Source organism: Aulostomus chinensis, chromosome 18 (assembly GCF_037954235.1).
Source record: "Aulostomus chinensis isolate RoL2024-O1b breed Wild chromosome 18, RoL_Achi_v1.0, whole genome shotgun sequence".
In the NCBI taxonomy this organism is placed as follows: Eukaryota; Metazoa; Chordata; class Actinopteri; order Syngnathiformes; family Aulostomidae; genus Aulostomus; species Aulostomus chinensis.
In genome coordinates this window covers 17,836,919-17,850,933 of record NC_141337.1, presented here as the reverse complement: position 1 = coordinate 17,850,933, position 14,015 = coordinate 17,836,919, and the positions used below count along the sequence as shown (strand labels likewise).

The following is a 14,015-nucleotide window of genomic DNA, read 5'->3' as shown; positions in this document are numbered from 1 at the left end:
GACAGAGATAACCTGTGTTTCCAACAACCTATTTTGATGACCAGGTTGAAGTATCGCACTAGAACTGGTTGATAGAAATGCTGTAATCTGAAAACTCTTTTCATGCTCACTCGAGGTGGGTTTTGCCCTTTTCCAAACAAGTAAATGTGCTGAACAAGAGATGGAAACTCCTTTTGCGAACAAGCTCTGATGTAGTAAATCTTAATTCAGTTAACTGAATACTCTCATGAGACTATTCTGGAGTCTCAAGGCCTATACTACCATCTTTTAGAGGCCTTACGTAACCTATTTTAGTTGCTCCAAACTAGATAATGGAAACAGGAAACACCTTTGTTGTGATATGTCACCACTGCGCTTTCATTTTTTTGGGGGGAAAATTAAATGGAGACACAACTAGAGTCAGACAAAGATGAGAGGCAGATTTCAATGCATAGCAACAACACTTATAATAATAGCAGTTGTAATCATAGATATACCATATAGTAATACTGTCTATTACAAGCATTTGGCTCATGGACAGTCCAAGCTCTGGTTACCTAGGAAACACTTGTCTATTTCCCACATGTCTCATCTGTCTGTCAAGAGTATCCTACGCATCCATTAATTGTGGCCTCAATTACACCACCAAAATGAGGTGGGTTTAACTCTATTCACCCCCCCCACCCCCACCCCCCACCGGCCCACTTCCAGTCACCGGCAGTTATTTCACCTATCATCATCAAGTGGCCAATACTGACAATCCATGATTTCCAGTATCATCACTGCTCATCTCATCGTGTTTGTGTGTGTGTGTGTGTGTGTGTGTGTGTGTGTGTGTGCGTGTGCGGGCGCACGCAACTTTAGAGAAACATTCGCTTGCACTGTTGTTGACTCGTTTTGACAATTCCTGTGTGGGAGAAAGAGGTTTTCTTTCAAAAATAACTGTTCGATACAATTTTGAATTTGCTACCCAGCAGGAGGTTGTCTATGTTTCTTTTCTGAAGCAGGATTCGCTGCACAGCTGCGTCCAGACTCCAACTGATGCTCTTCTGTACCTGAAATAACACAGAAAAAAGATAGAGAGAACATGGAAGAGTCAGGAGTGTATCGAAGATTATGACCAAAAAGCTTCTAGCAAGCACGAATCTATTATCCCCTGCAGTCCAGGCAGAGCCTTGATAGGAAAGTGTAGAGTTTGATACAACAGCCTTACAGCGGTTTGTACTGAATGAATACAATGGGTGTTTTGTATTCTGCCACCACTTTTTGTATTATTTGTTTTATGTCTTGCCCTTGACTGTGCTTTAACCAAGTGAAGTTGTGACAGGAGCAGAGCTGCAGCTTGTACCTGAGTGGAGTGAGCGTGCTGCAAGGTAATGAGGGAGGACAAGAGGAGATGGCTGCAGCACAGCAGGGCGGAGGGAGGACCAGCTGACAGAGAGAGGGATGGAGCAGAGGAGGAGGAGAGGACTGTCTGAAGCTGTTCTATCAGTCCACTGTTGGAGAGCAGCATAGAGACAGCTGGGGAGGAGAAGGCGCCATCTCATCACACTTTAACAGGATCTCCACTTTTGTGTGATAACACACAACACACACAAACTGTCACTCCCTAACCACCGGCCTCACAACATACAGAGCAGTTCATTCTTGACATCTGATATATTTATTTATTTAAATCTTGTTCAGGGAAAGCTTATCCTAAAAATCAATGCCAATCAGAAGTCCCATCACGTGTACATATTAGGTAAAAAGCAGATGTAAAGATGTTGTGTAAAATTGCTTAATATCAGTCCTCTTCATTAGAGATGCAATACAGCATCAAATACATTGAATTGTGTGTGAATAATGAAATTATTCACTGATTTGATATTGTAATAATGGTGCAAATCAATTCAATAGCTAGCAGTGCACCACAATAACGTGACAGGAGACACATCGCTGATAATTAAATATGTTATGAATAAATTTCATTGGAATATAATTAAACTGAATGCATTTTTTATTTATGCTTCACTCTTTAATTAGTCATGTGGATTATTAGAACATTTATGTATCTTAAAAACAGTGATTGCAAACAAAGGGTTAAATAAGATTAAATATACCATTGTGCCGAAATCAGAGGAAGTGCAAAGCTAGCTGTGGTGAAGCTGAAGTCATACGTCTGCAGCGTAGTTCGTACATCGAGTAATGCTAACTTTTGTGGTTTTAACGACTGCATTTACTTTTGAAAAATCATAAAAATGATGTTCGTTTGTGAAGGTCATGCTGAACACAACCTCTCACAAAGTCTCATAAACATTTGATCCCTTACAGATGTTATTTTCAGCAGTGATCAAAAGCCAATGTAAAAATCCAAAGTGATGCTAACTTACAGGTTGCCCTACATCAACCATGCAGCATTCTACGGCATGTCACATTGCTGGTCCTAGTTACTGTTGTTTTCTCTTAGATTGAGGGGAGGTCCGAAATGCCATGTAGGGATGAAACAGACTGGGAAACCACACACATGTGGAGACAGAGAGTGATGGATGTAGAAGTGTGTCGAACCTCTGTCAGTGCAGAGTGGAGGAGACATATTCAGGCAACAATATAGGTAGTTGAGGGCAGGTACGAGACTCTCTGTGTTGTTAGGATTCAATCTTCCTGCAATATTACACACTGACATACATACACACACACACACACACACCACACACACACACACACACATGGCTCACTTCTGTACCAGACACTTTATCTCGAGAGCCCTTAAACACATCTGATAAATGCGTCATTCAAGGGAGAAATGATGGCTAAAATGTAGAATGCTTCACCATTTTTGACCTTTCACATCACGTAGTTTCACTGGTTTCTATAGACCGATTTAATCTGGTCTGCGAGGGAAAATGTCATGAACGAGACGTTGGAAAATAAACAGTAACTCATAACACAGGATGATGTTCCACTAATGCATGCAAAATCCTTGCATGACATATACTTTGACAGATGTGTATAGATAATTTTACAGCAAATTGTTCATCACGAGCAGCTTCTTTGAGCTGCACTGTTCAATATTATGATCTTAAATTTAAGATGTTCAAGACTTATACTAAGGAAGGAATGCAGGAAAGGTGATAGGAAGGTAATATAAATTCAGCAGCACAGTAGTCAGAGATCGAATGGAGAGATATGTCTGCAGATAAATCTAGCACATTATCTGGATGATTATATGCCTGTCAAGTAGCACGGAAGAGCCTGTGTGAGGAACATACTGATGAATGTAGTTTGCATCCATCTCTGCAAGGACTATGCAGAGTCTAGGATCTGTGTATTGGGCTAGGCACGATCTCTGAGTAGCACCATTGTTGACCTCACCATGGTAGAGCAGTTTGAAGTGCATGCCATCCATCTCGCTATAGAAGGAGGGAGGTGACTCGCGGGCGTGTGTTACACAAAGCAGCCTGAGCACCAGAGGGAGCGAGTTCACTGCAGTAAAGAAAGAAAGAAGAAACATTCAAATGTTATGTGTATATGCAGATGCACACTGTGAGGCTTTACATAACAGATACCATATAACATTAGAAGGCATTAAGATGCCAGAGGAAATCAAGGTATGATCTCCGCATGTAGACTGTAAATACATTGTGCGCAATTGAAAATAAAGGTAGAGGACTTTAAAAAAAAAAAAAAAAATTAAATGGAAATTCAGACGGGAATATCAACAGTCAGTTAAAGGCTGTGGTGAACAGAAAAGTTTAAGGCCTTGATTTATGAGTTGAGAGCAAGTTGTCAGAGAGTTAAAACAACTAAATGCTTCTCTGATGTGTTTTCTTTGACTCTTGGAACAGAGAGCGAACCTGGCCAAGATAACCCGGGGAAGCTGCAGTAATCATAACATATCAGCACATAAAAAGGTATTTTGGACCCAAGCCATTTGGTACTTCATCAACAAGCAGTAATATTTCAAAATCAATTCTTTGTGTCATAGAAATTGAGTGCGAAGGTCTCAGAATGGGACTCAGATCAAAGACACCATTACAATAGCCATTAAAAAATAGACACAAGCCTTTTGAATCTTGATAAAAGATACAAGTCATGAATTGTCCATGACAACATGAGGATTCCTGATTTGTTGATTATATCATCGGTGACTTGCTAATCTTTGTTCTTCAACTCCAAAGACATTTCATTGGTATCTCAGCTAGTGGGAATGTAGATTCTGAGCTTAAATGACCCAGAATGGAGCCTTGTGGAACTCTACATCTATTTTGTAGACACCGATGTGCAACAACCACTCAACGTCATTGACAGGCAAACAAATGAGATGTATAACATTAAAAAAATCCCTCGGGGTTTGAACATTGTACAAATGTAGACATCTAGGATAACATAAGTACACACTTGTAAATGTTACCTAAACATCTTGAAAGATTAATAACAGTTAAGTCCAAGAATGTCTGGAACTTTATGTTCCCAGGATAGTTTTCAATAAATACAGGACAGTGTTTGAACTGACAATGTCAAAAAGCAGATATGGAACTTCTTTAAGAGATGCAATCATCTTGCAGAGACATCAAGACGTTCTGATGTGTAGACTAGAGCACAAACTCATCATCCTCATCATCCTCATCAAGGAGAAGAAAAGGAACACTTTAAATCGCAACAGTCCAGGTCTGCATTCAAAAAGGGGCACAGGTGAGAGAAACACACATAGAAGGGAGGGACTGTGATGAGAAGACCTGAAGAGAGAGGGAGCACAGTAGACTGGAATATGAGGATCAGGCAGAACAGCCAACTATTCACTTTCACTGCTGTAGTGCATAGCATTGAAGTAACTCCCCTCTGGATACCTCAGCATTAGGAGCTGATATAAAGTATATATTAATGCAAATTAGAAGTGGGTTGAACTGGAACACAGGCAGGGAAAATGTTCTGTAATCCCCACAGGGCCTGGGATGAGCAGACAGCAGGCAGAGGCTAACATAGCAACAGCCTCTGAATCATTGGCTTGCACACTTGTGTTGTGCCCTTCAACTGTGCTCATTAACCTGGTCAATATTACAGACATAATACCATCTGGCAGACATCTCTACCAAAAACACATTATAGCACAGGATATATATGGACGAGGTGCACAACGGGTCTGGGAATTGAACCTGTAATTACGGTTCATACTCTCCCAGATTTGGATTAGACAATATTAGCATCAACACAATAATATATGCTAAAATTGAAAAAGAATAGATGGTCGCAGTATTTGGAGTATTTATTCTTGTCTCCTTACGTTTCCCAATTAGGGTAAAGAAATAACCGCTCGTTCAGCACGAATAAACTCATTAAACTTGTACAACGTGAGGATAATAAGAGGACATGACCACATTTCATTATTATTTCTTATTAATTCTAAAGACTGTCAGGTTAATAATTCAAAGAAAAGTGTGGTTAATTTCAAAGAAGCCATACATAGGGTTCTTCCTGATTTATGCAATCTAATTACTAATTTATTTAAAGTCTAAAATTTTCCTCAATTTTCCCATGAAAGAGAATCAAAGCTTCTGTTTTGATGGAGGATGTTGAACAGAGCATTAATGGTTTAATCAGAGGCGACAGTTCGTGTTCTGGGAGCTGTTTTGCCATTTCATTCCAATTTAAAACAGGCAGTTTTAAGAGACACTTGTGGTTACACTTCTGATTGCAGTGAATTTGCCCATCAAGACAGAGAGAAAATGGGCCTTGACAAGTCACATCTTCCATCCAAACCCTAAAACTAAATGATTTCTCGTACTTTTTCAGCATACGTTCATACCCCATGAGCACGGACTGAATACAAGATAGACGCAGCACAAGTATCTGCATTTTGCAGTCTCTCTAATGGCCAGAAGGGGGCAACAGCAGTGACCGCAATAGAAGTCAGAGTGTGACCCTCCTTCTCACTTGATTTATGATATTACCTTATTGGACATTGAACATCTGAGTTTATGGTCTAACAATAACTGGTTTCAAGTCTTTCTTAAATCACCACGATGTTCACTAAGGGAAATCTGTTCCAAGTTAGCATCAAACAGAAAAAGTCAGGTCCGGCTTTTTTCACTTCCACGATGTTTGGGTCTCAATCAGATCCACGATCTTGCTCATCCCCGGCTCCACCATCCTCTCCAAATACAACCACCACTGATTCGGGGACATACATATTTTTGGTAATAAATATGACTTAATGAATTTCCTGCACCTTTGAAGATAAATTTCATGCCCATACATTCTCTAAAAATTAACAGAGCACCAGATAGTTTAGTCATCTCAGTGGTAACAGTAGTTTGGCCTCTCAGTTTGAATTGTGAATAACTGTTTTGAGCACCAGCTAGAAGTGGTTCTCCATTTACTCTTCAGGATCGCTGCACTCTTCTCTGCCATTCCGTACATCAGATCAAGCGACGGCAGTTGTTATCTCAGGAGACTTAGCCAGCCCAACTCTCAGTCCCAGGAAAGACTTCCCAACCTGGCACATTTCCACTTATTGTGGAATCAACTGTTCAAACAAACCCCATCTTTATTGTGCCGGTATTCCGTCTTTTGATTCGAAACACTGTCATAAAAATAATCCAATATTCAGGAATGGTTGCAGCAATTTTCAGTCACTTTTCCAAAATGTTGTAAAATGGTCTCCTTTTAAATTCCATCCTGTCCAGGTATTTTGTTAGTCACAAAACGCCAAGATGGTGAAGGCCAAGTTGCTAAACTCAAGGCTGCCAACTAGCAGTCCAAAAACCAGTGGTTGACATTACATTTGCTACATCTTTTACACAGTTAAAGCCCAAAGACACATTAAATCGATATGACGTTTGGTGAAAAATTGTCCTTGGGTGAGACAATCGATAAACAGTTGATTTTTTTGAGGGGTTTTACTTAATTTAACAACTGACATTGAAAAAGCAAAACAAAAAAATTACTAAAAGGTTAATTCACTTTCTCTTTGTGTAAATGTAATCAGTTCACCTTTTTGCTTGTCAGTGCAGTTTGAGCAGTTGTTAGAACCATCAGAGTGGAAATGCTACCAGAGAGACAGGTCAAACAATCATAAATTGGAGCAGGTATTCTTTCAAATAATCCAATGCGTGTAAGTAATTAAACAAAGTGGGTTTTTTTTTCCATTATGTTGCATAAGCACCTCATACCAAATAAACCTATCAATCCAAGCAGAGAGCTTTACAGAGGTTTTACTGCTGTGTATGGTGTAATTTTCATTAAATACATTTCCAACATCATTTGTCAGCCTGCTTTGATCACGTTTGTGGAGTTGAAGATTAATCTATCATCGTTAAAAGTACACAGAACTTACATCGTATCTGTTTCCATATAAAAGTGTAATAGCAAGGCTGACCCACACATCTACAATTTCAACATCTGATATTTCAGTTTTGGGAATTATGCAAACCTGCAAGAACATGTGAGGTAATTGTCAGTTTTGATTCCTGCCATCAGATGAATTTAGATGCAGTATGTATGATAGAGGTTTTGGTTTGCAGTGGTGTGGACCTGCTTCTCATTATATTGAGCAGTGTTTATAATATTTTGACCTCAGCATTACTTTCTGTACATTTTAGATGACTTTTTTTCAGCATGCTCAAAGTGACTGAAATCTTGTGAAACATTAGTGACATTTCTGAAATTGATTGAACTAAAGACCCTCACATCCTCAGCCATGGCACTCCTCCCACACAATGAGTCACCATGATAGTGTAGTTTGCTGATGAGGATGTTGATTCTATGACATGCAGCAACATCACAATGGTTCCTTACCCTCTGTGGTGGATCCCTGTCCCAGCCCGTGGCCCACATTCTCTACACTCAGTTTCTGTAAGGCCTGCAGCAAAGCTGACATAAGTGCTGCACACAGGTCTGCCACGTAGTCTTGCTGATTACATAAGACAACTTCCAGCACCACCAAAGCCCGCTCTGCCAGGGAGGCCTCCTTGGTGCAAACCATATCCTACAGTAAGACATTCAAACAGATGGACAAACAGACACACACACAGACACACAAAGTCACAGACACACTCACACTCTGAGTCAGAAAATGACAAACACCTGAACGTCCACTGTGACTACACCCAAGGACATTTTTGTACAGGAGTTAACAGTGTGCTGTTACTCTTCAATGAAAAATATTCTTAACCTGTTTTTTCTCACTATTCAAACAGTAAAATAAGTCTTATCTATGTACTGTATGAGATTCAACAAATAGTTCTATTTGGATGTGAAACAAAGCAGATGTCTGCTCCTCACCAGGAGGGTCAGTATGACAGCCGGGTACTTCTCTAACACAGACAGCATCTCCATCACTTCTGTGTCTGGCCCTGCATCCTGTCCCTCTTCTGCCTGTGCCCAGTGGAAGAAATGACTTCCATTTGCAAATTCGTATCTGAATGTACTTTTCTAACTTATTTTTGTCACTTTCAGGACTTCAAAGAAAATCAAGCAATAATGCATACGTCACATTAGTCGGTGAAACTTGTCTGAGTGAAAATAGTAAAATGAGTTCAATCAATCACTAAAATGATTTATTGATTAATTCATGTCAGTTTGATACTGAAACAAAAAAATAGCCTCTTACCATCGTCAACTCTTCACCTGTGTTGTGCCCTTTCCTGGTCAACCAAAGTTCCAAGACCAGTGGCCCAAATTTGTGTGCTAGCTCCTGATAGCGACAGATGAAGTGGAGGAGTGCAGGATGGTGAGTGTAGAGGGAAGAGAAGCTTTGGTAGGAGCTAAGCACCTTGCTGATGCAGTTCAAACGAGCCTTGAGTAAAGAAATGTTGAAAAAAACAAAGCAATTCTTTGAGAAAAGCGTACAGTCAAAAGTTCAAAGCTTGCATTTCGAAGAATTTTTCTGTCGCATATGAGAGCTGAGCTGTTGGCCAAGCCCGCAGTGACAGGAGGAAGTATTTTGTAAACAGTGTTTATTTTTATTAAACATCAATATAAAGACAGTGTAAAATTAAATAATTTCAACAGCATATTTCACATAATGTTTAACATAAAGAAAAGTACATTTTGAGGCATCTTTATATTTCATTAAAAGCATAATTCAAATTTACATCAGGACCTCTATGTCACTCCCAGGCCCCTTCCCTACAGTCTTGCTCACCTATTTTCGATTTTCCGATTCAGGACTTGTGTATATTATATTTAGGTAAGATACAAAAAATAGATTAAAATGTAAAACAGTAACAAATGGTGGCACAGTGGTGCAGTGGTCAGCACTGTTGCAAGAAGGTTCCGGGTTTGAGTCCCAGCTTGGACACGGGATCTTTCTGTGTGGAGTCTCCATGTTCTCCCTGTTCCTGCTGGGTTCTCTCTGGTACTCCAGCTTCCTCCCACAGTCCAAAGACATCAAGAGGGGACGAGGCTGATTGATACTCTAAATTGACTGTAGGTGTGACTGTGACAGTGAATGGTTGTTTGTCTCTATGTGTTGGTCCTGTGATGGACTGGCGACCTGTCCAGGGTGAACCCTCTCACCCGAAGGCTGCTGGGATAGGCTCCACCCCCCTGTGACCCTTAACAGGATAAGCGGTAGGAAATAGATGGATGGATGGATGGAAGGATGGATGGACAATAACAAATCCTGAGACTTTATTTAAACCTGTACAATGTTGTAAGCATCTTTAGATAATTTCAAGTTCTAAAGCTGACTAAGCAACATAAATTCCAGTGTAAACTTTGACTTAAATACAAAGATGCAAATCAAGACATCAATTGGTGTAGTTAATCTGTGTTAAGTGAATGGAGTTACCCCATCAAGGCTGGTGCTCTTGTCCTGAGTCACTGCCAGCAGCTGGAGGGCACAGCGGAGGACAGATGGAGGCAGAGTACAGCTGCCCTGCTCTTGCACCGAACACAACAGCCACACCACACTGGAGAACACTGTTTGGTCTGGGAGGAGCCTGGTTTTCTCACACACACACACACACACACATATACACACACTATTATTTGTATACAAACACATGAACGATCTTCCTGCACATGAAACTCACACCAGCAGACACTGACTATATGGTGTTAGGGTAATAAACTGCACTGACAAAGTGATCCGGGGTGTGTTGATGCCACAAACCTTCTCATTCTCTTTGTCACGCAAAAACACACACACACACACACACACACACACACACACACATATTCAAACTCAATCTATACTTACGCACTTCTCACCCTGAGCACACACACAACACAAACTCGCCTTCACTAAACCCACAATATGTAAATCTCTCGTCACAGCTACCATTAATCTTGATCAGACCACACAGTGGCAGGGAGACTCTTTGATCCTCTTCCCTGGGGGTCATACTGTACACGCTTCCCCAAGAAGGCAATGTATCTTTGAGGTCATCAAATATTTATTTAAAAGGACTCTTGATGAGCCTCAGCATTACTTTTGGAGCAGGGGGGAGCTATAGATATATGCACTGTTTTCTTTATAGAGCCAGGAAATGCTCTAAAATAACCCTTGGACTTTGTGAAATGGCACTACTTATTGACTGGGATTGGTCTTACTATATCTATATAGCACAAAAGTTATCTCAGGGAAATTTTCTAAAAGAGTGGGTCACATTTGATACATTGATGGAACACAAATGTTTCTGCTTTCAAAGGTTGTATTCCAACAAAGTGGTGCTTCATGGCAAACATTCAAAAGTATACCGGAACATTTGCCACAATTTATGTGTCAAATCAGTGCTGATGGGAAATGTAACCAACTGAAGTAACACATTCCCCAGTGTGTATTGATCAAGAAATGGCTGCAGCACCTGCTTCTCTTGGCACAAAAATGATTACTTGATATCCACAGGGATGTGTTAAGTACATACAGGATATTAGAGCTTGGATTTGTAGTTTCCTGCTTGGGGGTAAGCTGCTGCTCTTTAAAACCAAAATGTCCTGTTTCCTCTCAGCTTGTCGAGAGAATAGCTATATGGCATCCAAAATATGAGTGCAACTCGTCTAATCATACAATAAGAAACAGGAAGGGAAACATAAGCACAGGGAAAATCCTGATGGGACAAGAAACACTAGGAACAGGGCTGTGACTGATGAAGACTTAAGAACTGACAAGACACTGTAAAATGCAAAAAAGGTGGGAAATAGACGAAGACGGGAAGCATGCAAAGACTGAAGAGGGAAGAAATTTCAAAATGGCAGAAACGGGAACTTAAAACAGGAACTGGGTGGAGTCTGATCTATAACACAAGAAGAAACACAGACTACAAAAACAAAGACAAACAAGAAACAAAAAAAATAAAAACTTACAAAAGTACAAAACTAGGGTCAATTTTGCTAACCAGCCATTCATCCATCCATTCTCAACATTCTTCAACCTCTCATCTGAAATTAAGTTACAGGGGTAGCAGCTATAGCAAGGAACCCTATAATTCCCTTTCACAAACAACCCCCCCTGACTGGGAAGGTGTTCCCAGGCCAACGTGGAGATGTGGTCCTTCCACTCGGTCTTTAGTCTTCCCCACAACCTCTTCCCAGATGGACATATAAAGAGTCCAAAAACCAGAGATGGCCAAAACCAAATGAGACCATGTGACACTGAGGGTACATCTTAATGTTTTGGAAAACTTTGACATTCATCTGAGCCAGAGTATGCAGCTGAGGAAATTCTTCTTTAAAAATGCAGGCTACATGGTATCAAGAAATATAATTATGCTATTTACCTCATTAATGTTCACTAAAGCCTAGATACATAAAGAGAGACATGAAACAAAACAGGAAAGTGAGTTTAAATCTAATTAAGTTAACACAAACTCATTACCTTTACCGCAATTGCAATAAACGCTGGAGTGAATTTGACCTTTAACAACTGAGTAGAAAATAGCTGCTTCCCTAAATGTGGGGAAAGTGGAGAGGATGCTTGAAGCTTTGCTCCTACCAACAGGGACAGAGGACCATCAAGGTTCCTACTGTCAACATTAGACTGACAAGCACAGGAGGATAGTGCTGCTGGTAATGTAGATCAGTTCAATTGCTCCATAATCCCTGACAGTGGCCCATGTGTCTTGTAATTCCACTAGCAGCAAGTTATGTTAATTAGCATCTGTGCCTCTGAAGATTTTCCAGTGAGTTTGTGGAGGAAGGCGGGGGGGGGGGGGGGGAATACTGGGAGAACCACCATCCTGCTTGAAATTTGATTGTCTTTTGTTTTAGTTATTTGATTGCTGATTTAGAATCAAAATCATAACAATCATAATCATACAAAGGTGTCTCTTGGGATCTGTTTTCACTAAGTCACCTGTCGCCGTGCTGCATGGCGAGGTGTAAAATTATCACCACGCAGTACTGAGTGGCTCTTGGTTCTTTATAGTCACACAGCTGGAGCCCCGGGGAGTCACACAGCAGGGAAGGCCAGTCTAACAGCCGGCAGCTCAGAGACGGAAGACTGTGCAGCAGAATATTCTCCACCTCCTCCGCATCTGGAGTATGAAAGGGAAAATAAAACAGGAAACAGCAGCAGAACAGAAAATGGTTTAATAATCAGTGCCAGGAAAAGAAACTGGAGAAAGACTGAGGATAGGGGAGGAGAGACAGATGGCAGAAAGAAAAATTCAGCAGAGGACACAGTGAGGAGTATTACTCACCAATTTATGTTTATGATTAAAATGAGAGGGGTTACTCAGATATCATGTCTGAGTTAACTACGTTGTGTCCAAAAATAAAGCCAATATCCATTAGCCAAGAGGCCATGGATGTCTCTGGTGCTTAAACTCCTCTTTTATGGAATTTAGTAAGAGAACGTATTAAATAATAAAGAACAAGATGAAAAAAGAGTGAGGAATACTGTGTGTAGTGTGAACAGCAACGAGAGAAAGCGCAACTGGAGAGATGTATGGAGACTGTAAAAATGGGAGGGAACAAAGCAAAGGTATGTTTATGTACGGTAAACAAACTACACTGCATAAATAGGGAGGAGAGAAAATAAGACAGTGGAGGGATGCCATTGTGACACTAAGCAGCAAATATTTCTTAAACTGCAAAAAGAATAGGACAACAGAAAATAATGAAAGAAAAGTAAGGAGAACATCAAAAGCTCATACAGCCATAAGATGATTAGACAGCTATAAAAGAGTATATAAATCAGTGGTTAATCAATGATGCTAAGCCAAGAAATAAAATGAACAATTTACATTATTTTATAATAGTCATATAAATAATACAAATCTGTATGAATCAGTTTAAGTATTAAAATTTGGACCACAATTAAACTTCTAAAAGAAAACACCTCATAAATATTGATACTATTTGAGTAAAGAAAAATACAAAGAAAGGAGTAGGATGAAATTGAATCAGATAACAGAGGGTAACGAAAGGATTAAAGAGGTCGACAGGGAAAAATTGGAACGAAGAGGAGTGGAGCTCTGCAAAACTCATTTATAGCAACAAACACATACACAAACATCAACAGCATATGCTTTGTAACACACACCTGCACATTTGTTCGTATGTCTCTTGCATCTACTTACACAAAGCAAACATTTAAATCCACTTTCAATGTCAAAACCTTTCTCCTGGGGGAAAATGGAATTTCCAATTAAATGTTTCCTGTGTGCCTCTCCGTATTATAATGATGTGGAAATTTGCCTTTCTTTGATGCCTTTATTCAATGTAATTTGTTCTATAAGAAGTCTGAAGTATGTTGTCAGAAAGCCACAAATAGCCATACAGTACATAAGCGCCTTCACACAAACAGACCAAGTGAAGAGTGTTGGGCAAGGTCAAGGTCTTATCACTCATTCAACATGTTCATGACTCATACATATGTATGTATGTCTTCTGTTCTGGGGTTAAGTTTGGTGACATTAAAAGCAAATACCGATGATGAAGCATCAGCTTGTTGTCGATATGTCAAACTGTCCTTTTGAGTCTTTGACCACAGATAAGTGATTTTAGCCATGGCTTTGCGTCCTCCTGTTTTAAAGCCTCAAGTTTAGTGTGTTGCCATTTTGATTTTTCTGGAATGGTGCATGACCATATTTGGATGACAGAGTGGAACT

At 40.0% G+C, this 14,015-nt stretch overlaps 1 protein-coding gene across 4 annotated transcripts in view; it reads right to left on the bottom strand.

Annotated features, from left to right (window-relative positions):
* mei1 (meiotic double-stranded break formation protein 1) overlaps window positions 1-14,015 on the bottom strand; it is a 64,683-nt gene that overhangs the window by 14,281 nt on the left and 36,387 nt on the right. For all 4 annotated transcript variants that reach the window (XR_015109975.1, XM_086184431.1, XM_086184430.1 and 1 more), the window contains exons 19-27: window positions 12,257-12,437; window positions 9,752-9,902; window positions 8,570-8,755; window positions 8,242-8,334; window positions 7,756-7,945; window positions 3,334-3,444; window positions 2,527-2,637; window positions 1,328-1,500; window positions 950-1,034 (exon numbers count right to left, since the gene is read on the bottom strand). Coding sequence is in view for 3 of the 4 variants with exons in the window: in XM_086184431.1 (XP_086040557.1) it covers window positions 950-1,034; window positions 1,328-1,500; window positions 2,527-2,637; window positions 3,334-3,444; window positions 7,756-7,945; window positions 8,242-8,334; window positions 8,570-8,755; window positions 9,752-9,902; window positions 12,257-12,437 (1,281 nt within the window). In the remaining variant the exon portion in view is untranslated. The remainder of the gene's footprint in view (window positions 1-949; window positions 1,035-1,327; window positions 1,501-2,526; window positions 2,638-3,333; window positions 3,445-7,755; window positions 7,946-8,241; window positions 8,335-8,569; window positions 8,756-9,751; window positions 9,903-12,256; window positions 12,438-14,015) is intronic.